Raw genomic sequence first — 26,816 nt, forward strand, 5'->3', positions numbered from 1 at the left:
CTTACCTTTTTCACTAACTGGTATTTTAAGATCAGGTCATAGCATATGTAATGTTAGTCATGTTGGGGAGCATAGTATTTGAGCAGAGACCAAAGTTCCCTACAATTAAATGCTTTCCTGACACCAGCCCCAACAAGGTCCCAGAAAGAGGCAGATGCAGAGGACAAGCTCCTCCACAAAGCATATGATTCTTAGCCCTGGTCAAGCAGCTGCTCCTCGGGGAGTTTGTCTTTACCCTGGACTAGAGGCCAGCCAAGTAGTCTCCTTTCCCCCTTCTCCTTTCTCACCTCCCATTCCCACAGAGAGGAAGGGCAGGTCCAGAGAAAAGACCCCAGGAAGAGCATTGAATTCCCCAGGAGCCAGGCTCAGTTAAAGTCATTAAATCTGACTCTTCTTATTTGGGGGCGGAATGAATAAAGAAAAGAAATAGGATGGTGGGAGAGTGGACAAAGAAAGGGCCGTCAACATCCCCTAAGGGCCAAGATACAGTGGCTCTGTAGGTCAAGTCAGAGGTTACAAGAAACACAGGTATAAAATATATTTTTCCTTAAATGTAGAGTGTCACTCAAAGGAAGAAAATATTGCATGAAAAGGCAGAAAACATGTCTGTCTTGAACATCCATGCTTCCTAAGTAATTCCTAGCACCACACCCTAGTCTTGGAAACAAATAATTCCTGAAAAATATTGGATAAAACAGGTGAGTCTTTGGAGAAATCAGCCAGAAGTGAGAATAGAGAAATAATTCAAGCATCCAAAGTAATTCCAGTTTTTAAAGTATTACAATATGGTCATGTTATTCGGTTTTGTGTAAATTGAATCGTTCGTCTTCAGTTAATCCTTAACTTTGGTTTGTTTGTTTGTTTTTTCTTTTCAGCCCCACTGTGTTCTCCTTGCCTCAAAGGAAAACTCGGCACCTGTTAAACTTGGGGGCTTTGGGGTAGCTATTCAATTAGGGGAGTCTGGACTTGTAGCTGGAGGTAAGAACACTATTTTTAAAATTTCCTTCAAAACCTCGTCACTTTCAGGCTGGTGTAAAACTTTCAGACTAAATATTAGTCCATCCTCAGTGTTTCATACCGCATTCTACCTCGCCCTAACCCACCCACAAAAGTGCCGTAATGTAGTGTTGAATTTAATAATTCTGTAGTCATAATTAGAATTTTAGTCCCTTAAGATAATAGACTCTGTCTTTTTACTCTTTGTATCCCCAACACTTAACAGGGAAGAGACCCAACATACAAAGATTAAAACAGTATTGGAAGAAGATGATATTTGAGGCAAAGTGAGTTTTAAAGTTGAACTGGCCAAACGAAGTCAAATCTAAAATGTGTGGATTAACTACTTTCAGGTTACATCTATGGCTAATTTTTAATTTCACACTGTTTTCCTCTTTCCACTTGTGAAAGAGTCCCACTCAAGCCATCAATCTGTGTATTTGGGAAGAGCAAGCAGATGTGAGTACAGACTGATTTTATTATTAGCCAAAACAAACATAATTAGAAAATTCCCATGCCAGAAACAAAAGAAGAAAAGTTCAAATGGAAACTTTCTTCACCAGTGTACAAAGGTAGATGCTAATTACAGATTCAAGTATTTGGTTTTATTTATTCCTTGCAGTAGATTCCAGCTCAGAATGCTGCCCTGTTTTTAGTTTTGTTCTTTAGTTTTGCAAATTACTTAATTCTCCCTTCTGCAGACTACCAATCTTCTAGTCATTGCTTTATATTTTCCATCTCGAAGTACTGCCAGCCTTCACAAAGAGGAACAATATCAACAGTATTAAATTCAAATACCTAACAAATGATAAATATCAAAATAATCTTTTACACAGGATATTTCATTTAATTCACTGTTACTAAAACATTGAAGCAGTATTAACATAGACCATCTTCTGAAAAATGAGCCATGAGTCATAGTTGTATTCTTTAAATCATTATTTTACCACATTGCCCTCTAAAATTAAATTGTGTTTAGATTTTCTTCTTTTTTTTTTTTTTTTTTTTTTTTTTTTGCGGTACGCGGGCCTCTCACTGTTGTGGCCCCTCCTGTTGCGGAGCACAGGCTCCAGACGTGCAGGCTCAGCGGCCATGGCTCACAGGCCCAGCCGCTCCGCGGCATGTGGGATCCTCCCGGACCGGGGCACGAACCTGTGTCCCCTGCATCGGCAGGTGGACTCTCAACCACTCCACCACCAGGGAAGCCCTCTAGTTTTGCATTTTCTTCTAATCATTTCCAAGAATCTGAGAAACTGCAAGTTGAGTATAGTTTTGAAAACTGATTTTTTTCCTTCTAATTCTAATGAACTAGTAAATTCAAAACTAATGAAAAGTTTTGAAATTTTTCATCTGTGATTAGAGGACTGACCATAAGGTCAGGTAACAAAGAACAGTTTAATCACAGAATCATTGAATCTCAGAATTCGAAGGGGCCTTAACTTCTCCAGTCTTGTAACTAATGATTGAATTCTCTCATAAAATTCCCAGCAAAGGGCTGAGCTCTAGTTTAATTCCTCACATGGCAAAGAATTCACTGTGTCCCAGGACAGTTCATTCCATTTTTGGAAAGCTCCTAAGTATTGAAACGTTCATCCTTGCGTTGAATGGAAGTCTGTCGTCCTGTAACTTCCACCCAGTGGTCCTAATTCTGACTTTTGGAACCACAGTAAACAATTTTAATTCTTCCATATGATAGTCATTCAGATGCTTGAAAACAGCTATAATGTTCCCCTAGGTCCTATCCAAGTTAATTTGCCTAGGTTAATTTAGCCATTCCTCACATAAAGTGGTTAAGAGTCTCCTGACTGTGCACCAAGTACAGAGCCAAAACTGAGCACAAATACAGGTACTTCCAAGCGCACAGAAGCTTGAGGTTATCACTTCTTTTGCCGTGGATCTACATTTCTGTCAGGCTGCCCAAATTGCATGAGCTTTTTGGACAACGCTGTAACACTGCTGGCTCATATTAATCGTGTAATCAACTACAAATCTTAAATTGTTGTTTTTAAACAAACGTTGCTGTTGAACTAACTCTCTCAAATCCGGTATTTGTACAACTCACCCCCATGTTAAGACTACACAATTAAATAACACATGATTTCTGATGATTACATCCTCACGGTTGATGGGATGATATGAAATAAAACGAATTCCTTTTATATGCTATATACTATATGCTATATATGCTATATAATATATGCTATATTCCTTTTATATGCTATATATATTATAGTGTCTTTGTTTCTCTTGGTCTGGATCTTCATCCTGTTAGTATTTAAAATGGTATGAGCTTCATATTTTACTGTGCATCTCAACTGAAGGGGAAAAACGGATTCATTTGATTTACCCAGACATTTTTTACATGTTAATCTATTTTCCTAAAGTCCATGAATCTTTCCCCTAAATTGTATATTTTTAAAGCTGATTTTTAACCCACAGTGTGTCAGTTATGCAAAATTTATTTTTCTCAATTCTTCTAGAATTAAAATGCTTTGTGATGGTCAAAATATTGTCGTTTCTTAAACATACCTTTCCTTGCAGTCTTGAAATAACTACTTCAAGCATTGCAATGTCTTTTAAAATACAGTCTACAGATGTAGATAAGGGATAAATGATTTCTCTTATAAAAAGCTTTCATGTTGTTTAAGGTATCAATACTTTTAAAAATTTTACTATTTATCAGCTCATTTGCTAATATTTAACAGAAAGCTATTTTCCTGTCAGATTAGAATCTTTGATCACTCAGTTCTCCAAATAGAAAAGAATTCTCTCCTTTATATGTTCCATATAGTAAAAACCATTTACGTATATTTACACTTCCCCTATCTGAAACTCAGCTGTTTGGAAAACTCACTTATCCAGAATATATCTAGGAACCTAGGAAATAATTATAATAGCAGCAAGGCATTTCCTGCCCTTAATACCTGTTCATGGTTCTCTCAAGTGAGCATCTAAAGACACACTCTGAGGCTGACGTGCTTCCATTTTTCAGAAACTTTTGTGGATTTGTGTTCCTTCATACCTTGCACCTGCTCTTCCCTCTGGTTAGAACGCCTTTTGTCATTTTATGTATCTAGTTAACTAAGTATTCTTGAAGGCTGAGCTAACAATCATCTCTTAAAAGCAGGCTGATCTTCACCATCCCAAGTGAGGTAACCCTATTCCTTCTCTCCCATATTACCATAGCTATCTGGGCTACATACCTCCATGTAGCATTTGATGCAGGGATTTGTAATTATATCAAAGACTGAGGTTTGTGAGGGCAAGTGGGGGGACCATGGCTTATCTCTTGTATGCCCACAGTGGTCCTAGATTGTGTCTGGGACCTAGCAGGCACTTAGGAAATTTTTACTAAATGAAAGAATCTGGTTTCTAATGAGATTACAGTTTATAGCAGATTTTATGCAAAAATTAGGAGAAGACAAGGCTAGAGTAAGCATAGTGAAAGAAAAGAAATGAAAGCCTGACAGAAAGAAATACATTGAGCAGACACCAAAAGTTGGAAAGCACAGCAGCCTTTTGGTACTGAAGAAATGAACCCTTGCATACCTCTGAAGTTCCCAAGGGCAATTTTGGTTCCATACCAGAGTTCTTTCATTGGTATCCACAATGATAATTCTGAGTCATCAAGAAGAGGTTAAATTATGTACAGCATCTTGTGTAAGAGAAGTCAGGAAATTGTACAAAGAGAGCCATCCCAAATTATTAAAGTAAAAAGGTTTCGGTGCGTAAAGATCCATGTCCTAAAGTATTGAATGCGTACCTATTCAGAACAGCTCTCCCCACCCTGAGGTTCTAGGTAATAAGCTTTTATTATATTATCAAAAAAGGTAACATTTAAATGTACATCGGAAGTGTCTCATATACAGTGACATTTAATTTGGCTTGGTAATTGGCCTCCCATTCTTAGAATTCTGTGGTCAAAGTCATAAAAATCAAGTGACCACAAAGAAGGAAAAGTCAAGTGATCACAGACCAGGAAATTGAGGAGGTTGGTGTATGTTAAAGGTTGACTCCAGTCCTTTCACACCTCCCGATCTTCATGCAATAAAAAAAAATCATTCCTGTGTATTCTTTCTACCATGGTCTTTTCCCCTTTCATCTATGAGCAGATTCTTGAACCAAAAGACATGTATATTCCTCAAGGATGAACCCTAATTCTCCAGAACCAGGGTAGTCTTCAATATGGATAAATGGAAAGAACCTCCCCTGGATGTCTGGGACTGGCTGTGGTGGCTCTTGACTAGTCCCAGATTGAGGCCTACATTTTGAGATGCTTGGTCCTGCCTTGTAAGGGAAATAGTAGGAGTCAAGTTGAGTTTCAAAGCAGTATCCCAACCGTCAGCAGGTACCTGGCTGGTGCCCTGGTACCAGTACTCTGATCTCTTACCCTGCTTTTCCCTACTCTTACCAGCTCCTGTCCATCAGACCAAGGCAAATTCTCCAAGGGCACTGCCCTATCCAGGCTATTAATGAAGTAGAAGGCTTAGTTCTCATCATTTGAACTTCTTTTTGTTACTTGAGGAAACCAAATGGGGCAATATGGAAATAAAAATCTTTCCTTCTAACCAGTAGAGTTTTCACTGATCTACTATACATTTTAAATAAAAATATTTTCACTCCCTGAACCCTGAACTTAATCTCTTCTATTATGGGGGAAGGAGAGGAACCATTATGATCTGCAGCAAAGGAATATTCCCAGGACACAAGCTAAGAGCTGCTTTATCCTTCTCATCCCAACCAGGTTTGACAATCACCAACAAGACTTTTATGATATATTCTCTCTAGCTGGATTAGAAGATCTCTGAGGTCTGTGTTTAAACTCTGATCACAGTTCTGAGCTCTACATAAAGTTTTGTGCAAGCTTCAAAATAAAAATTATCTTGGACTCGTGATGATGAGGGTGGGGCTGTAGAGGGAAAGGGAGGAGAGGAGGAGCCTGCATAGAGCTAGAAGAGCTGCCAAGTCTGGTGGGCAGTTCCCCTCCCACAGTAATTTCCCTACAGGGTACAAGCCTTTCGTTCTCCAGTAGAAGAAAAGACTTCTTTTGGGATGGTGAGTTAAAGATGGTTACTAGTGTAGAAACAACTGCTTTCAGATTCCTTCCTGAAACCTAACTTTGATAGGAAAAAAAGAAAAAAGCATTTCAAAGAAGATAGAAGTCAAAGAAGATTGAATGGGAGGAGCTTCATGATTTTACTTTGGTTTATGTCATATATTTGCTCTCATTCTGTTCAAATGTTAACATTTGGAGGAAGCTAAAAAATCTTATTATAACAAAATCTTACTAACCATTGGTAATTGCTGCAATTAATTCCTAAAATCAACCGAACAGGATTTCAGATTCATATTCCAAATAAAAGTTCTAAGCATTAGGTTTAATTTGAGAATTTCTATTTGACAGTCAAAAGTAATCTTTTCCTCTACAGATATTTTCTCACTTGCCCCCCCCGCCCCTGCCTCTGCTCTGTATTTTTAGTAATTTTCAAACTTGTAAAAATTAGAAAATTTAAACAACTTCTTCATGAAGCAACAAATAGGTAAATACTTACCATGCATCCTATGGAATTCAGTAGGAAGTAACAGTGTTAGAAGACAAAGTACCTCTCCTGGGCTCAATACTTTCAAGACGTGATTAGATAAAAATTTTTTTCTTTCTGCCTTTTTTCCTTGATTTTATAGAGGAGGGGAGAGGTGGTAAGAGAATATTTGCATTGTTAACCTTGTCATTCACACTGTTATTGTTCTCGTATTTTCAGTTTTCAAATGGGAAACAAAAAGCCCATTTTATGTAAACATTTTTCCTTGATATTGTCATTTTAAATGTAGGACGAGTTGGAACACCTCATTTTATGGCCCCAGAAGTTGTCAAAAGAGAGCCTTACGGAAAACCTGTAGATGTCTGGGGTTGTGGCGTGATCCTTTTTATCCTGCTAAGCGGTTGTTTGCCTTTTTATGGAACCAAGGAAAGATTGTTTGAAGGCATTATTAAAGGAAAATATAAGGTAACATATTGTGAATGTTTTATTTTTCCATTGAGATTAAATTATTCTGAAAAATGTGTTTTGAAGTTGCTGTCTGTCTTTGGACTACTTTCTGGTTGTCACATAGTCACCCAGTCAGAGATGCTTGCATCATTGATCCACCAGCCTTGTTAGGCAACAAAGGCCTCAAATAAATTTGACCCTATCGGCCGAACTGTCATCCAGGTGACTGGCTTTAAAACAACTATTGCCTCACCCCTCCCTTCTCATTCCCTCTGTGCTGCCTCTAAAGTCTATCCCATGTATTTGGATTCCAACTCTGTGTTCAGTCCAGAAAACAGGGTCCCCACTCGTCTTTGATACAGTGTAAAAACCAGAGATCAGATGGATGTTCCCCTTTTCCTCCATGTGCTAAATCAACAGTGTAAGAGTCCTGGGCTCTCAGAGTCATAAAGCCACACTAAAATCAAATTTTTTTACCACAAGTACATTCTAGCAAAACTGCCTCTTTAGCTAAGTCAAAGAAATTGGTTAGTGCCCTACTTATTTCAAATAAAATTCTAGCTCAGGGAAAGAATTTGGACTGCTCCTTGGAATTTATTGTGAGCAAATTTGACCTTTTATTTTACCCTGGGTAAGGTGTTTGTGACAAACCTGTGCCCAGATTTTATAGTTTCCATTAGCTGTCTGGTGACCGAACCCACTTATTCAGGCTAAGCTGGAAAATAAACTTCTTTGGCCCTTCTTTGTGTAATTTGAGAAAAGGGCTTTATTTTTATTACTTTTTGCTTGATTTGTAAAGTTAAAATGGAAATTTCATCCAGGTAATTAGTCACTCTTTATCTTAATTTTAGATTTAGTGTCTATTAGCCTTTATTTGATTTTGCTTTATCATACATGTTATTTTATTGCATTTTATGTAGTCAGCCAGCACAGCTGAAAAATTTGCCATTTACCTTCCAGGATAAACTGAAATGCCAATATCACAATGGCATTTCATAATATAATTTAGAGCCATTTTGGTGTGATTTAAATATTTATATTCATCTTTGGCTACTGTGAATTGGAAACTGCATGTACTATTCACAGACTCCTGATTAGTACATTATTACTTTCATTACCAAGTAATTTAAGACGTCATTACTGACATTATGAGTGGCTATACCAAAAAGACCTAGGGGGTTCTTAGAAATACGCTTAAGGTTGGTTTCACTACCCGAGCTCTTATACTTTACTGCCCTGTACTACCTTGTATGGCTGACGGAATAGGATGCTCTGTATGGGAAGCACAGAGGAGTATGTGTCTGGATATCAAATCAGGGCAGCTTATTTTGAGGAAGTTCTTTTTCCTCCCGTTATTATTAACACATGTACTTTCTGTTCAACAGAATCACTGTTTCATTTTCAGCCATGCCTGGCAACATAAAACGATACACACAGGTTTATATAACACTACACTCCAAAACTGTGAGGCCCCTAAAGTTTTTTTTTTTCCAATTCCTCAGTTATGTTAGAATTTTACATGGGACTTGAAACAAATAAAGAAAAAGAAAAAAAAAGAAATGAAAGGTAAAGTAGTTTCAGAGTTGTAGCCTTATCCTTTAAGCCATAACTGAAGCTTGTGGAAGTGAGAAGGTGAGAATGGTCTGTACTTTTTTTCCCTTGGGCTTTATGTACCATCAGCTTATAAAGGCATACAGGTTTGTCTTTTATTTTATTTGGATTATGATATATGCCAAAACTCTGTTAACAGAGAAAGATGTTTTAAGTATAGGTTTTTCTGCTTCTCTTAGAGTCAGTTGACCACTGGGGAATAAAATCAATCCTTTCAAGGTAACTAAAAGTCTCAGGAAACTGCTTGTAAGTAATCATCCCCCTCCAATCCCTTGAAATTGTAAGTGGCTATCAGGAATGCACGGTTATGGCTTTCTGGTTGAAGTTTGCCAAGTGAAATCACAGATACTAGCATATGAAAATAAACACAATAATGCATCAGCATAATAATAATACTAGCAATAATGATAGCTAACTCATACATAGCACTTACTATGTTCCAGGAACTATTCTAAGCACTTTACTTATATTAACTCTTTTCATCCTCACAGCGGCTTATGACGTAGGTACCATATATTAAAATCTCCCACCTGCCTTTTTGAGTTATAAGCATTCGCTAATAATAGAATTCTTCTTTTGTGTTTGTTCTGTTGCTAACTTCCTGGTTTCCAAGGCAATGTGCTTCATTCCAACAGCTTCTGGTATTTGATTTTGTCTATTTTTAAAGCATTGAATAGTTATCTTTGTTTCTTTGTTTAAAAAAAAAAACTTGGACTGTTCACATATGTCCAAAAATTTGTTTGAAAATTTCCTATTCTTAGCATTATAGTATAATATAGTCAGATGGATGGTGGCAGCTATACCATAATTTCTGTACCTGGGGGTTTGAAGCTTTGAGGTTAATTCGTATTTACTATTACTTGGCTAACCTCACCTCTCACTTATATTCATGGCTTTCCTTACAAAAGCCTCAGGTTTTCAGCATCTTAGTTTGAAGTATAGATCCATCTCTACCATCAGTGATGAACCTATTGGGCCTTTAAAAAAAATACTGTGCTGTGATTGTGTCTGCATTTATTTTTACATTTTTTATTACTGAAAATTTCTAACAAACAAAATAGTAGAGATAATAGTATAATGAACCCCCAGCTTTAACACTTATCAACGTACAGCCAGCCTTGTTTTATCTATATTCCACATGCTACTAGATTATTTTGAAGCAGATCTCAAAAATATCATTTTATCACCCTGGTCGCCCTTAACAAAATAAATATTAAAATCCTTGATCTCTATGAGTATTTTCAAGAAAATTTTGATGACATATTTTAAATGTAGTACATTTAAATTGTCATAGTTTATAAACTACTACTGGTCTTAAATGATTTTAATTTAACTTTTTATTCTTGTTTACTAGCTTACTTGATCTTTTAAGGTCAATATGGGAGAATACTATTTAGCTAAAATATATGCTAACATTTAATTTCAATTAATTTTTTTATAAAGGACAGAAATATATTTCACAAAGTCTCTAAAAGATACAGTGTCATCTTATATCACTTATTTCTGGATAGCCAGTTGGTATCTACACAGCAGGAGTCCTTAGCTGCCTGGCTTTAGTATTCAAATAAGTGAGACTGTTTTATAGCCCTGTTTTGTTCCCCCTTATGTACTCAACCTCCCAAATTAATTTCAACTAGTCTTCTCTGCCAAAGGAAGAGAAAACCCTGGATTGGGCTTCCTCATAAAAAGGACTGCGGAGTATACTTCTCAACCTCTATTCACTTCAGAAGTCTTACCACCACTTTCAGATGATTTCTCAACCCCTTTCCTGAGGACAGATCATTCAGACTTTAAAGACTACATCAGCTCCAAGATGGGGAAGAGGAAACAAGGCTACCTAAGCCCCATCTAATCACATACTTCCTTATTTCAAACTCGTCAACTGATCACAATTTCAGTAGGATGACAATATTTCAACAGTCTCATGGTATTCATTTAATTAAGGAATCTGACAAGAGAAGTGACTATCGTTTGGAATTCTGCCTGTTAGAAAAAGAAAATGGAACATTTTCCACTCCACGTCTATTAGAACAAAGCCTTACGTTAGCCAGAGCGAAATGTCTAATACTAACCCTTGGCGAGATCATAATGATTCATGTGTACTGTGATGCAAGTTGTGATTTCATTTGCCTTTAACCTGTTGTGGACTTTATTCTGCATCTTTCTCCCTTAGGAGGTGACAAAGGTCTCTGCCACTTAAAGCCATGGCATTGCGTAAAGCTCCTGGCACCAGGCAGCTCCCATGAGCTCACCCAATCAGTCAGTTTCCTCATATTAAATAGGGAGTGAGACCCTACTCCATCTCTACCCTCCTGTCCCCACTTACCTTCCCAACTCCAAGCCCTAAGCATTGCTTTCCATTTTTTCCTGGTTCCTGGTCTCAGACATACCTCTTTTCCCAGGAGCCTTCCAACTCTTTTCCTCATAGATCCACAGCCTTCCTCACAAGCTGTGTGTCTTAGGAACAACTCATAATTTTTTTGTTTGACTTTAGTTAATTTACCTTGTGGCTTAGTTGTCTCATCTCTAAAAGAGAAAGAAAAGTAACTTCTTTAAGAACAGTATACAAGTGAATTGGGTTTTTTGTAAGGCCTTTAGTAATGGTATATTTTTTCCTAAATACTGAAAATGACATACAGTGACCAAAGTCTCCTATTAATAAAAGCTACTTTGCATAGCTTCACAATTACTGCCAATTCCAAGTTTTAAAAGCAAAATATTTAAAATATTTCTTCAAATTTTTAAATTTTATTTTAGTCCTTTCTGGATCAAAGTATTCTAACCTTTTTAGAGTCTACATTCTAGACTCTTTATTTTAGCTGAGGTAGAACCTGGAATCATGAATGTTCTATTCTTCAATTATTAAAAATATTATTACATATATAGCAAGAAGAACATGTATAACAAATAGTTACTCCTGCAAATTCTCATGTATTGAACAACAACAGAAAAAGAATTGCATCTGTCCTCTTCTTCCTTAGAAAGCAAGCCTTTAGAATCAGATTTCTCCACCCTGCTCCAAGAATTTTATTCATGTTGAAACAGCATAGGAATATTAAATAACAGAGAATGTTAACTTCTCACTGGACATAACTGTAATTTTCCTTTTTCCTCCTCTTCAGATGAATCCAAGGCAGTGGAGCCATATCTCTGAAAGTGCCAAAGACCTAGTACGCCGCATGCTGATGCTGGATCCTGCTGAAAGGATCACTGTTTATGAAGCGCTGAATCACCCATGGCTTAAGGTACATGAGCTCATAGGTGGCCATCTACACTTTGTTTAAACAGTTCCAGTGACAGGAATGCATTGCTCTGTAAGGTGCCCCTTTCCACCCTTTTTTTTTTCCTGAGCATTTTTTCGTTACAGTTTTGTTCGTCTTATTTGCTGTTTCTGTACATCCTCTGTAAACATCTAAGAAGATGTACCATTCGAGTGACATTCAGCTCTCATCACAAGAGGGTACAAAAGCGGATTAAGGCAGAATCCATCAGGGAGGAAGGCCTATTTGTTCTCTACCAACACATGTTCCAAAGATGTGCAACATGAACAACGGAAATAGCACTCAACTGTGTGATAATTAAAAAGTGATTATCATTATTTTGGGTGTGAATGTGTACTTCATAGCATTATTTTTATTTCAGTAGATACTAGATATGGGTTTATCATCTTAGGAAAAAGGCAGATTTTAAAAGTTCTTTTTATATCCCATCCTGCTGATGAAGTATTAAAGGTATAACTTGGGACTTCAATGAGACAGTACTATTTGATGAAGACATTACACTGCTCAACAGTTCCAGGAAATTCTCACTTTACATGTGAGAAAACTAAGCCTCAGAGAGGTTAAGAATCTTGCCCCAAGTCACAAAAGTTGTCAGTGGTGGAGCCAGGATTTTAATTCAGCCTGCCACACCCCCTTCCTTTGTACTCAAGATCCTATCCAGTTCACTTACTCAAGGTCACTGCTCTCACATGTGTCCGCTTACTGGCATCATCAACTTCCTACCTCTGTTGGATCTAACAAGCTACAGTTTATTTTTATTACACAAACACACATCTTCTCCTGACCTTACCACCCCCTCCAGCTTCTACCCCTATTCTCTGCTCTCCTTGACAGCAAAACTCCTAGAAAGATTTATCTCTACTCACTTTCTCCAGTTTCTCCCATCTCTTTGTCTTGAACCCACCCTAGCCAGGTTTGCAATCCTACCAACTCCACTAAAATAGCTCTTGTCAAGTCACTGCTGACCTTCACATTGCTGAGTCTAGTGGCGAAATATCAGGTTTCTCCCTCTTGGCATATCAGCAACATTTGACATCCATCCTTCCAAAACACTGTCCTCCCTTGGCTTCAGGACACCTTGCTCTCCTGGTTTCCCTTCTACCTCTCTGGCTGCTCCTTTTCAGATGGTGCTGATTCTTTCTCATCTCCCCCAGCCAGGTCTTCACAGTGGGGTGCCACAGCCCCTCCTCCTTCTGTCTACACTCAGACCCTTGGAAACCTCATCTAGTTTTAATGGCTTTAAATGCTATCTGTACACCTGAATTTATACCTTTAGGCTAGGCCCTGTCCCCTGAGGTATTCTTAATTTAGTTTACAGTTTTGCTCCCCAATACCTGTCTCATTTCACCCCTTACTACTCTCCTCTTCTCACTTTGTTCCCTCACGTTGGCCTCCTTGCTGTTCCTCAGCAGGCCCATACTTGCCGTTCCTCAGCAGGCCCATACTTGCCGTTCCTCAGCAGGCCCATACTTGCCTCATTGCCTCTGTGTTAGTCGTGCCCTTTCCCTAGAATACTCTTCCCCAAGGTATCCTCATGACTTATTCCCTCACCATCTTCAGGTCTTTGCTTATACATCAGCTTCTTAGTAAGATCTTCCCTGACCACCCAATTTAAAATTTGAGAGAAGGAATGTTCCCTGCCACCAGTAGTCCCTATCCCCCTTCCCTGCCTTAGTTTTTTCCATAGTGTTGGTCACCATGAGACATACTTATATTTTACTTATTTGTTTATCTGTCTACTCCCATAAAATATAAGCTGCATAAGAGTGGGAATTTTTCGCAGTTGGTTCACTTCTGTATAGAACCTTTGAAAGTGTCTGACATGTAGTAGGTGCTCATAAATATTAGTTAATGATTTAATGAGTGAATGAATAAATGTTCATACTACTATACCATGCTACCTCCCCAGAAATTATGCAAAATAATAATGTATATTTAAACATAGATTAATAATGTATCTTAACAGCGATGACAAGGAATAATAATATTATCAAACAATGTTGAGATTCCAGTGGATCTTGATTCTCCTTAAGAATATTACTTCTCACATCTGCATTCAACCCTCTGATACTTGGTTCTAGTTATTCTTGACTTGAATTTCCCCAGTTGTAGCTATTCCTGAAAAGAGTAAACAGTTCTGAGATACTTTCTTGTACTTATTTTCTCCCAGAAATAAACCATTTGGGGGGACTCCTATTTTTCCTTTGCCTCAGTTTCTCATAATGGGGATCTTTTGTTTGTTTGAAGCTAGTTTAAATGCCAAATAACAGTGAAAATGGCAGCCATATTAGTCATTTTTAAGATCCTTTGGAAAATTTGGCTTTCATTATCTTGCATATCTTGACTAATAACATTTATTTTTGGAAACCCTTATCCCTGCAATGATTATAGTTCTTTTTCCAAATAATCTGAGCTTAATACACAATAGATTTCTGGCACCAGAAAGACAAAAGACAAAAAGTGTCCGTAACTTAAATGAAAAAATTCCAGGAGGCTGTTTGAGCTTAGTGTCACGTGCCATGTCTGAACTACAGTTTACCTTCGCTGCAGTGTGTAATCTGAAGATGGAAGAATTCAATGAGAATATTATCTAGCTGATGAGAACAGGCTTATATTTCAGTACTTTTCCATGTATACTTTTAAATCATTTCTGTGCATATAAGTGGTGGTAATTTTGCAATGGCTAAAATTTAAGCTGTGGGGCTTCCCTGGTGGCGCAGTGGTTGAGAGTCCACCTGCCGATGCAGGGGACACGGGTTCGTGCCCCGGTCCGGGAGGATCCCACATGCCGCGGAGCGGCTGGACCCGTGAGCCATGGCCGCTGAGCCTGCGCGTCCGGAGCCTGTGCTCCGCAACAGGAGAGGCCACAACAGTGAGAGGCCCGCGTAGCGCAAAAAAAAAAAAAAAAAATTAAGCTATGGTTTAAATATGAAAAACTCCTGAATAACTGCAATGTAGAGAAATAAAATGATGAAAATCCTTGTAATGAAGAGTACCCAAAGTCATGATACCGTTGTTTTATGTCCAAAACAATTATTATTTCTTTGGCAAACCACAAAAAAAAGTCCTGTTCAATCATACCATCTCAAAAGGGAATTTGAGTAAATAGACCAATTAATATGTGAGTGTCTTGTGGTTGTTAAATTATATGTATTTAACACTTTTATCTAAATTAGTGCTGTTTGCTGTAAATATTCATTCCAACAAAAGTAAGGCCAAATAAGATTGTAATTTTCTTATAAACGACTGAGCTCTTTTCACACCCTTTGTAGCCTTAATATATATAGACTCCAAGTATATTGACTATAATAAAGACAAAAAGGGTATTTATATTAGGCTAATCAATTTGAATTTTGGAAAAATCAATCAACACACCAATTAAATGTATATTCAGCATCTAGTGTGCACAAGGGACAGTGAATCAAGTACTTCATTAAAGTGTAAGACACGTTGCTATAGACATTTTTCTGAATTCATATTACATTACTTTTAGTTTCAGGTAGGACTGTTTAATACAGAAAAATATTATTTTTTTTCTTTTGTCTCATTTTTATAATGCTTTGAGGTTGTTATTATTTACTTGTTTTCTGGTATGAGGTACCTTAACAGACTTTTTTTTTCAATCTTGTGATTTCATCTGCTTAGAAAATATCAGGAATCATAATTTAAGCAGAATTTTATTAAAAAAATTTTTTTGGCTATGTCCGTATCTCTCTCTCCACTTCACCTTAGTGAATGGTAAGCAGAAGAGGTGTTCACTAGAAATAGAGTTCACAGTCTGCTATGCATTAAACTTCCCAACCTATTAGAGAGAAAGGCATAGTCAGCCCGTGAAATGAATTTTCAAATGCTGTTAATATAACATAAAGAAACAGAAGGATAACTTCAAAGAAGTCACACGTGAGAAGCACCTCACAAGAATACAGAAGTATGAGCCCAGGAAGACTAATGCGGGGCATGAGAGGTCACTGTAGGCCAGCGCTCCAGAGAGGGCTGCACGTAACATGTTAGTAGGACTGAAGGGGGCCCATGTGGGAGGTACAGAGGAGCACAGGCAAAACATTATAAGTGTTCAGGGCATTCAGGGATGGGGTCAGGGTACACTGGCATAATACAAAAGTCAGCTATTTGAAGGGTTGTAGTAGTAGTAGCCTGAAAATTTGGTTTGAGGGAAGAATATATCTAGAATGCCAAACTAGGTACTTTAGATATTAGGGTATAGAGAGTTAAAAGCTACTGCAAGCTTTTGAGCAATGATACAGGGCAAGCAGTATGCTCATATAATTCCTGTGGACACTGTGCACAGGTGGGTTGCCTGTCGGGATGCAAGCAGTAGAAGCAAAGAGATCCTATAGAAGCTGGGCTGTCCAGTTACGAAGCGACAGGGGCCTGGAGCAGGGAGTAAAAGTGGGAGTGGGAAAGAAATACCCAGACCAAGAGCGATTAAGGAAGGAAAATTGATGAAGCTCAGTTGAGTGATTCAAGATATTCAGAATTAGGAAGCCTGTAGAAGGGTTAAACATGTAGAGTGGAAGTGATGTATTTTAAACTTTCAAAATTTAAATTTAATTTAGTTGAGATTTTCTTGGTTCTTAGTATGAAGAGTACTTCTGGATACTCTGCTGCACATTTTTAGTATTATTATGTTATGAGACTATGATTCTTATTTAAATCTTCTATTTTGGTAGGCAGTTAACCCAATTAGGTTCAGAACACATGTCCTAGTCCACTTCTATGGGCTGTGATTCAAATGCCAATTTCATTTTCAATGCCTTTGCAATACTCATCTAGTCTGTCCCACTTGTATGCTACCCAGAGGCTCATTTGGAACCTGGGAGGTACTTCATAAACCATAGTTTAGTCTCAAAGTTCTTGCTCTGTTGGTTGTCATTGGTTTTACACATGGGTATACTAGGGATGTGCCAAAGCCCCTCCTTCCCCAGCTGCCTCTTCTTTGTAATCCTGCCCCTGTTCTCTAGGGGTGGGGTGCCACCTCTTTGCTCTTCTTTGCTTCAGGCAGGGCTGGTTTGGTAGAAAGTGTTCTGAGGGGGAGGAACTTGGCTTCTTTCATGGTGATCCCCTGGAATGGAGTGGGTGAAGTCAAAAGGGTTCTGTCCTGCAGAGCCAACCTCTTCTCAGTCCTTTGGCTAAAGAGAGGAGGCTTTTCTTGGGGGTCATTTTGTCTGCGCCCCCCTGGGAGTTTCCATGTTGTGGGCTGCTCTCACACCCAGGTGAGGATATGTTAGGAGGCCAAAAAACACCCAGATATATCACCACAGGATCACACCTCTGAGTCCTAGGGTCCCTCCGCTGTCGGACTTCTTTTCTCTAGCTTTCAATCTTCTGTTAGCTGCTTTCACTTTTGAGTCATTAATTTCCTTGTTATCAAGAACTCTTAACTAAAAAAAGTAGACTTTGGAAAAAGAAGAGTTTATTCTGTGGATTGGGGAGTGCTTTAAAAATCAGCTCCAATGCCTGTTTCTGGCTCTAGAATCCAGACATGACATGTATCTTTCAAGCCGCTTTCCCCAGGCCCTGTCTCTCTCTGTCTCTCTGTCTCTCTCTGTCTCTCTCTGTCTCTCTCTCTTTCTCTCTCTCTCTCTCTCTCTCTCTCTCTCTCTCTCTCTCTCTCTCTCACTCACACACACACACTAGGCGTCAGCCAGAGACTTGATCACAGTTGTACTATCTGCAAAGACTACAAAGGGCTTGAGAAAGGGAATGAAACCCCCCTTTTTCTTAAAAAGCAGTGGAAATTTTTTCTGTTACATATGCCTAAAATGTTGAACAATTTCATTTTAAGTGAAATTTAGTTAGATTTTAGCCTCAGTTCAGTAGTAGTAATAAGGAAAGACCCCCTACTAGCTCTGTCCAATAAGAATTTTCTGCCGTGAGGGCAGTGTTTATATCTGCACTGTCCAATGTGATAGACACTAGCCACATGTTGGCTGTTTAGTGCTTGAAATGTGGCTAGTACAACTGAATATTTAATTATATTTAAATATTTATCATATTATTATATCTAAAATATGTAAATATATCTTACCTAGTGGCTACTATACTGGACATAGCAGCCTTAGACTCTATTCAAAAACATACTGTAACTAGGTTCACCTTTTTTGGAAATGAATAAAGTGAGTAAGTTTTAAAAATTAAAAATGTGTTACAGATTTGTTCCTCTGTAATTCTCACTGTTCTATTTTTACCTTTTTTCTTATGTAATAGGAACATGTTTTCAGTTAGAAAATAGCCAAGATTATTTAGTAAACTATTTGTTCTCACACACACACTTTTAAAAGCTCCTAAACTTTTTTATGTCGGAGATTTCCATGTCTTGACTAATAAAAGTGATTATTAAAACTCAGGGAAACCAAACATGTACCTATACAGCATCTCATTTAATCCTATAAGATTAGTTTGCAAAAAGGCACAACTGATACTGAGAGAATGTAAGGTCATACAGCTAGACCTAAATGACCCAGAATTTGAACAAAAGTCTTTCAACTCCAGGACCGTTGTCTTCCTGCTATACCATGCGGTACCTTTTTGTTTGTTTGTTTTCTTCTTGTTGTTTATAAAACCTTCCCTGGGGTTTTTTTTCCCCTGTATTCTATCACGATACAAAATAATTTTTATTCAAAAAATAATGTAAAACCCATTTTGATGTTTGTTCTTCAGTGTACGTTAATTAAATATCACCAGACCTAACACAATTAAAATTTGTAATCTACAAGCAATAACAAATCCATGAAAAGATTCCATTGCTTGTTCTAAAATAGTAATTTTATCCTTCTCTCTGCTAGTTAATTATTTGATAAATTCTTATGTCTTCTGTATTGGTGAACCTATTTTGGCTCAGTGCAGGAAAAGGATGTTAAGCCCCTAAAGATAATGAAATTATTTCTAAGATGTTTAGCACATGGAAACTAGCAGAAATAAAACTTGGAGTCATTTTGACATTTGAGTGTTGTATGTGTACTCAAGATTATCATTTTGCTCTCCAGGGAACTCTTGTTACTCTTAGTCATTAATACAGAAAATAAATTTTCAAGTGTTTGTATTCATTCCTTAGGAATTTTCACTGGTAATAAGGTGAAGCGTTGACAGGACTGACTGTAAAATCCTACTTAAATTCAAAAGTAAATTTGTAAGTACATGATACCAAAACATTTGATTTTAGAAGTAGTTCACATACAAAGAGAACTTTCAGTTACAAAATAATAATAATGTGATCTTGGACTTAATTTGAAAATATTATATGGTATCCAGATGGCAAATAAACACATGCAAAGATGGTCAACATCATTAGTCATTAGAGAAATACAAATTAACACCACAACGAAATACCTATACACACATATATCAGAATGGCTAAAATCAAAAAGACTAAACACACCAAGTGTAGGTGCAGATGTTGAACAACTGGAACTTACACAATCCTATGGGAATGTAAAATGGTACAACCACTTTGGGAAACTATTGGCAGTTTCTTAAAAAGTTAAACATACTCTTATAAAATGACCCAGCCATTCTACTCCTAAGTATTTACCTAAGAGAAATGAAACATATATCCATACAGAGACTTGTACATTAATGTCCACAGCATCCTTATACATAATAGGCAAAAATTGGAAACAACCCAGGGTCCATCAACAGGTGACTGAATAAACAAGTTTATGGTACATCTATACAATGGAATACCCCTCAGCAATAAAAAGGAATGAACTATTGGTACATGCAACAACATGGGTGAAGTTAAGATATTTAGGCTGAGTGAATGAAGTTGGACAATAATTAACATGTACTGTATTATTCCATCTATATAAAATTATAGAAAATGCAAACTAATCTCAGGTAACGGGAGAGTAGATCAGTGATTGCCTGGGGATGGGGAAGGGGATGACAGAGACACAAGGAAGCTTTTGAGAGTGATGGATATGTTCATTATGATTGTGGTGATGGTTTTATGTTTATATACATATGTCAAAACTTATCCCATCGTACATGTGCAGTTAATTGTATGCTAATTATACCTCAGTAAAACTTTTTCGGGAAAACAAAAAAAATTACATTCAGAGTCTATCTCCCTTTCACCCTTTTTATTGTTTCCGTCTGGTTTCATCTACCATCATCTCTCCCCTGGATTACTACAATAACCTCCTAACTGGTCTCCCTGCCTTTTTTTTTAAACCCTCGCCCCCTTCCAATCTATTCTCAACACAACAACCAGAGTGTTCCTCTAAACTTGCCAGATCACGTCACTCCAGCTCAAAAACCCCCCAGTTGCTCCATCTCCCACTCAGAATAAAAGCCAAAGGCCCTTTATGCCCTCCACCAGCCTTGCCACTTCTCTAATCTGACCTACTATTTACTCCACACACGGGTCTCCTTGCTATTTATTGAAAATTTCGGATACCTCTCTCCTTTGAAAGGCCTTTGCATTAGTTGTTCTATCTGCCTAGACCCACTCTCTCACCTCTTTTGGATATCACTTTCTCAGTTGAGCCTACTTTGACCATCCTATTTTAAATTGCAATGTACCTTTATCCTGCCTTACTTTTTGCTTTATTCCATAGCACTCTTAACATACTCTATAATTTACCTTTTTTTTGTATTTTCTTATCTTCTCCCACTGAAATATGAGCTACATGAGGGCCAGAATCTTTGCTGGGTTTGTTTACTTGTTAATCCCAAGATTATAGAACAATGCCTGGCATATAGTAGGCACTCAAGAAATATTTCTAAAATAAATACTTGTAGCATAAAATCTTCCAGATACACTGACAAATTAGACTAGAATCAAAGAGGGAGACAAGGAGAATGAAATGCAGATTGAAATATACACGAGAAGTTGGGGCAACTGGAGATGTTATCACAGAGAGGAATAGATTTAGTGGAAGCATGATCCCCCTCTTAACTACTAAAGGGGTGTTATATGGAAGAGGTAGTATGTTTGCTTTATGATCCCCAAGGAGAAGAGCTAGTCCATACAAGCCAGATGTGGGACTAGGCTGAGTAAGAATTTTTTCACTTTCTTAAAATTGTAGTGGGCTGCCATAAAGTAATCTGTTGTATGAGGTCAAACAGAATGATCATCCATCAGGGATTGCAGGGGATCCCACATTGGGAAGCGGTTGAATTAGATGGCCTTGAAAAGTTTGTCCTAGTTTGAAGATACTGTGACTTTGCGGCATGTGGGATCTTCCCGGACCCGGGGCACGAACCCGTGTCCCCTACATCGGCAGGCGGACTCTCAACCACTGCACCACCAGGGAAGCCCACTGTGACTTTTTTTTAAATCCAGTTATTCCTGACAACTCAGAATGCTGAGTTAGTTGTGGAGTTAATTTTTTAAAGGCTCATTTTACCTGACAAGATTGTATCAAAGGTAACTTCATACCTTCCTAGTAATTATGATTGTTTTAGCCACATAGCCATATATCTGAAAATTACATGGACCATTATTTTAGCCCTTTGTTATTGCTGAAAATGAAATAATATTTTACTATCAGTTTTGACCTTCATATCCAGTTTGGGCTTACTGTTTATTTAGATTAAGCTCCTTCACTCTTTTAAACAGTTATGTGTGTTCATTATCTTTCATCTTTTATAGGAGCGGGATCGTTATGCCTACAAGATTCATCTTCCAGAAACAGTAGAACAACTGAGGAAATTTAATGCAAGGAGGAAACTAAAGGTAAATTAAAGAAATCATCAAAAAGCCAGATAGAGGCAGTTGATGATAATGTTTTTATTCTGTTTCAGTGCCCATAAATATTATCCTGGTATTGGCTGTTGCTTTCTTACAGCTAAATTCTTACTTCCAAAAGTTACCATTATTTCAATAAGATTTTGGTTTTTTAAGTCATTTAAGGTAATATCTAAGTACAAATCCAAACAATAAGTTATAATAAATGGAAGATTAATCACATTTTAGATTTATGTTATCTCTAAAATTCATAGCAGAGATATAATTACTTTAAAAATAGTAATTTGCTATTATTATCCATTATTGTTGAATTTTAATCTAGGCCATGCTTTCTCAAACTTAAATATTTTGTCAGAAAATGTGAGTTTAGTTCAATGGGAATAATACCAAATTAGAATTGGAACTAGGGTTGAACAGCCATCACAAAGCAGTCAAAATCCCCACTACCGTGGTCTACCAGAAAATATTTTCAAATCACTTTTCTCACTTTTTCTTTATTCTTCCTAGAGTACCTTTCTCCCGTTTACCATGCTCCCTATCCTCCACCCCACCAAAAACAAACAAGCAAACAAACAAAACACAGTATTTACTTCATATGGAGGGCCCATTTGACTTTAAAAGGTTTTTGAGGTTTTTGAAAAAGACCCAGAATAAAATAATGGAATCTTTTAGCACTGGGCAAAAATCTTATGGGACAGCATTTCCCTCCTCCCCCCAACAGAGGAAACTATTATATTATGGTCTTAAAATTAACTTATATTTGACTTACTTTAATTACTATTAAAAAACTTAGCTCTGTCCTCTAAGTGGTTGATTAGATGAATCCTCCTTAGCCATGTGACTCCTGCCAACTATAAAACTTCTCTTCATAAGTATTTTCAGATATGTCATAAGTTGCAATAATATTATTAATTCATTGTTATTTGACTTCTGAAATATGTGAATGATTGTATTCAACTCTAGATTTATAAGAACATTTATATGAATTTTCAGGAAACTATGTAGGCTACAGTATTATCATATGGAGCTGAACTGGCCAACATATTAGCCACTAGCCACATGCAGCGTTTTAAATCTAAATTAACTAAAATTAAAAGGTCAGTTCCGGGACTTCCCTGGTGGTGCAGTGGTTGAGAATCTGCCTGCCAACACAGGGGACACGGGTTTGAGCCCTGGTCCGGGAAGATCCCACATGCTACAGAGCAGCTAAGCCTGTGGCACCACAACTACTGAACCTGCGCTCTAGGGCCCACGAGCCACAACTGCTGAGCCCACGAGCCACAGCTGCTGAGCCTGCAAGCCACAACTGCTTAGCCTGCAAGCCACAACTGCTTAGCCTGCATGCCGCAACTACTGAAGCCCACGTGCCTAGAGCCCATGCTCCACAACGAGAAGCCACCGCAAGCAGAAGCCTGTGCACCGCAACGAAGAGTAGCCCCTGCTCACCGCAACTGGAGAAAGCCCACACACAGCAACAAAGACCCAACATAGCCGAAATTAATTAATTAATTAATTATTTTTAAAAAGGTCAGTTCCTCAGTCACATTAGCACATTCCAAGTGTTCAGCAACCATATGTGGCTAGTGGCTGCCATATTGGACAGAGCAGATATAGGACATTTCCATCATTGCAAAAAGTTCTATTGGAGAGTGCAACTGTAGAGTAAGGGAAATTCTAACATGTCACTGTTGGTGATGATTATTCCCAGTTAAGCCTTTTTCCTAGTTGTTTTTGCAGTCAGAGGTACAAACTGGCTCTTCTCTATTTAAAAATCCTCGGCAAAACAATAATTATTAATGACATGCCATTATTGAGAAGGTGCCCAAAGAAGTTGCCCAAGACTTTTGGTTTTTTGCTTTGCTATACACCTGAACCAGTATGGCCTACAAAAGAAAAAAAATCTTATCCAAAGTGAATGGTTAGCCGTTTTTGAAGTTAATTTCTTTCCCAAAGAAGCTATTAATTATACTTCTTTCTCAGTTCTTCCCGAAAGTCTTTTTAACTCTATTGTTGCTTTGGCCAGTGTGACATGACCCTGTCTGGGATTGAACCCTTCATTGCCCAAATAAAAGCCATTTACTCTAGGGCTCAGGCTTGCCCCCTCACAAGAAACACATGCTGTATTTCTCCCAGAGCCACTGAATCAGACTTGGGCCTAAAATAGCCAAAGTGGTGACTAAGATTCATTTGGACAGGAGCAAGCTGTCACAGCAGAGAGGGGTCATGTGAATTTACCACATCCCTTTGCAAGCCTCTTTAAAATTTAAGACCCGCCAAACAACCTAGAATTAGGAGCATCAGCAGGGTCATCATTGTTTTTTTTCAGCTTCTGGTAAGGCTGTATTCCTTTGTGTATTCAGCCACCCTGGTTAAAGCTTGTTATACCTACTCTCCTCAAGAAACTAATTCTCATTCTGCCATTTCTGTGAGCTTATAGAACAGAGATTGCAACTTCCCTGACTTTCAGAGCCCACCACACAATTTATTTTCACAGATGAACAGCTAGGTACCCATCCTTCTACCTAGACACTGTTTTTAATTCCATCAAATGGTGGGAAACACCCTAATTATTATGATTCCCTTTGAAGTTCACACAGAGCAGTAGAAAATTGATTTTATTACTAAGTCAGAGGTAGGAAATTTTTATTGTCAGTGGCAAGAAGAAAGTGAATGAGTATAGTGTTATGGGAAAGAATGACCTCTAGAGCTACATCGCCTTAGATGAATTCTGACTCTGGCTGTGTAACCTTGAATGAGTTATTTAAATTTTGTGTGCCTCAATTTCCTTGTCTATAAAATGGGGATAATAATAATAGCTAAGTCATAGGGTTGTAAGGATTTAATGAATTAATATAGCAGTTAGAATAGTACCTAGCAGTCATACGTGCTCCATAGATATTATTTTCTATTAACATTTTCTTGTTATTGTTTTATTGTTATTTTAATATTTAATACCTTTAATTTGGTCTCTATTTATTAACAACTGTAATTCCTAAATGTACGCTCCATACCATTTTAGCTTTTCCCCAGTAACATCATTTACATTTTTGAGATTTTTAAAGACTTTCAAAAAATTACAGAACACCAAAAATGTCACTGAATAATCTCTATTTATGTGTTTCTTCCAAAGTAATGATGCTTAGACTTTTCTGACCATTTTGATCATCATTTTCCTTCACAGTATCGAGAAAGAAAGGATCTTATACCTGTGATATATTGTAATAGTCACTCCCCTTCTAGTGACTCTAGTATCTTTCCTCTAGTGTCATATCCATCCTGTGATATACATTCTTTAGAGCAGTGGCTCTCAAGTGTGATCCCCAGACCAACAGCATCACCTGGGAACTTATTAAAAATACAGATTCTGAGGCTCTAGTAGTCAGGCCAAAAAAAATTTTAAAAAGGCATCCAGATTGGAAAGAAAGTAAAGTTGTCTTTGTTTACAGATGACATGATCTTGTATATAGTAAATCCTTAGGAATCTGCAGATATCTATTAGAAATAATAAGTTCAGCAAGGTTGCAAGATACAAGATCAGTATATAAAATTGAGTTGTATTTCTATATATGAGCAATGAACAATCTTAAAATGAAATTAAACAGTTCCATTCACAATAGCATCAAAAAGAATGAAACACTTAAGAATAAATTTAACAAAAGAATTTTAAGACTTGTAAACTAATATTGCTGAGAGAAATTAAAGAAGATCTAAGTAAATGGAGAGAGATTTAATATTTGTGGATTGGAAGACTCAATATTGTTAAGATGGCAATTCTTCCCAAATTGGTCTGTAGGTTGAACACAATCCCTATCAAAGTTTTAGCAGAAATTGACAAACTGATCCTAAATTTACATGGAAATGCAGAGAACCAAGAATAGTCAAAACAATCTGTTGAAAAAGAACAAAGTTGGAGGACTTATATTTTCCAACACTTACTATAAAGCTATAGTATCTGTGGTACTGGTATGGTATAGGGTTAGACGTGTAGATTGGTGAAGAGAATCAAGAGTTCAGGAATAAACTCTTATATTTATGGTCAGTTGATTTTCAACCAAAACGCCAAAGCAATTCTATGGGGAAGGAATAGTGTTTTCAACAAATGGTGCTGGGACAATTGGATATTGACATGCAGTAAAAGACATAAACGGCCACATATTGGATGGTTCCATTTATTTGCAATATCTCGAATAGGTATTTATGTGTGTAAGTCCATAGAGACATAAAGCAAACTGGTGATTGCCAGGCACTGGGTAGTGACTGCTTAATGGGTATAGGGACTTTTTGGGTTGTGATGAGGATGTTTTGGATCTAGACAGAAGTGGTGGCCGCATAACATTGTGAATGTACTAATTAGCACTGAATTGTACACTTTAAAATGGTTAGTTTTGGGCTTCCCTGGTGGTGCAGTGGTTGAGAGTCCTCCTGCCGATGCAGGGGACGCGGGTTCGTGCCCCGGTCCGGGAAGATCCCACGTGCCGCGCAGCGGCTGGGCCCATGAGCCATGGCCGCTGGGCCTGCGCGTCCGGAGCCTGTACTCCACAACGGGAGAGGCCGCAGCAGTGAGAGGCCCGCGTACCGCAAAACAAAAAAAAAACAAAAAAAAAGGTTAGTTTTATGTTATGTGAATTCCACATAACCTACTTCTTTAATATACCATATGACAAAAGAGTCTTCTTAAATACTGGCTTTCACTTTGGCACACTTGAAGGGCATAACACATTCCCATAGTAACAGTAGCTCACCACACCAGTCAGCTCAGCCAGGACACTACCCATCCCTCCCCGCCTCAGCCCCAGGCATGCAGGAGGTTGGAGGGGCATGCGTTTATTGAAAAAGCCCCATGGGTGATTCTGATAAGTTTACCTTATTGAGAGTCATTACTCTAAAGGACAAACTTGTAATTGGTCTACAAAATTCCATCATAATGTACATATCATAATTTAATTAACCAGCTGTGGGACTTGGACATTGCTTCCAGTTTTCCACAACCATAAATACTATTGCATTGACTCTATTTTCACTAATCTTTGTACACCTCTGATTATATCCTTAGGGTAAGTTCTTTGCTACTGGAATTGTTGGCATCAGAGTGTATACATGTATTTAAGATTTTTGATCTCTATGAGTAACTTACCTTCCAAAAGGCTTATACCTGTTTATAAATTTTAATGTATTTTTGGTAGTGAGCTTATTATTTTTGCAGTTGAACCTTTTTCTCATTCTGAAAGTTTT

The 26,816-nt window shown here is 37.7% G+C and overlaps 1 protein-coding gene across 12 annotated transcripts in view; it reads left to right on the forward strand.

Moving 5' to 3' along the window:
• Positions 1-26,816, forward strand: part of CASK (calcium/calmodulin dependent serine protein kinase) — a 387,591-nt gene that overhangs the window by 249,378 nt on the left and 111,397 nt on the right. For all 12 annotated transcript variants that reach the window (XM_060137166.1, XM_060137172.1, XM_060137168.1 and 9 more), the window contains exons 6-9: positions 876-978; positions 6,826-7,001; positions 11,717-11,839; positions 21,489-21,572. In XM_060137166.1, the coding sequence (XP_059993149.1) occupies positions 876-978; positions 6,826-7,001; positions 11,717-11,839; positions 21,489-21,572 (486 nt within the window). The remainder of the gene's footprint in view (positions 1-875; positions 979-6,825; positions 7,002-11,716; positions 11,840-21,488; positions 21,573-26,816) is intronic.

This window comes from Lagenorhynchus albirostris, chromosome X (genome assembly GCF_949774975.1).
Source record: "Lagenorhynchus albirostris chromosome X, mLagAlb1.1, whole genome shotgun sequence".
NCBI lineage: Eukaryota > Metazoa > Chordata > Mammalia > Artiodactyla > Delphinidae > Lagenorhynchus > Lagenorhynchus albirostris.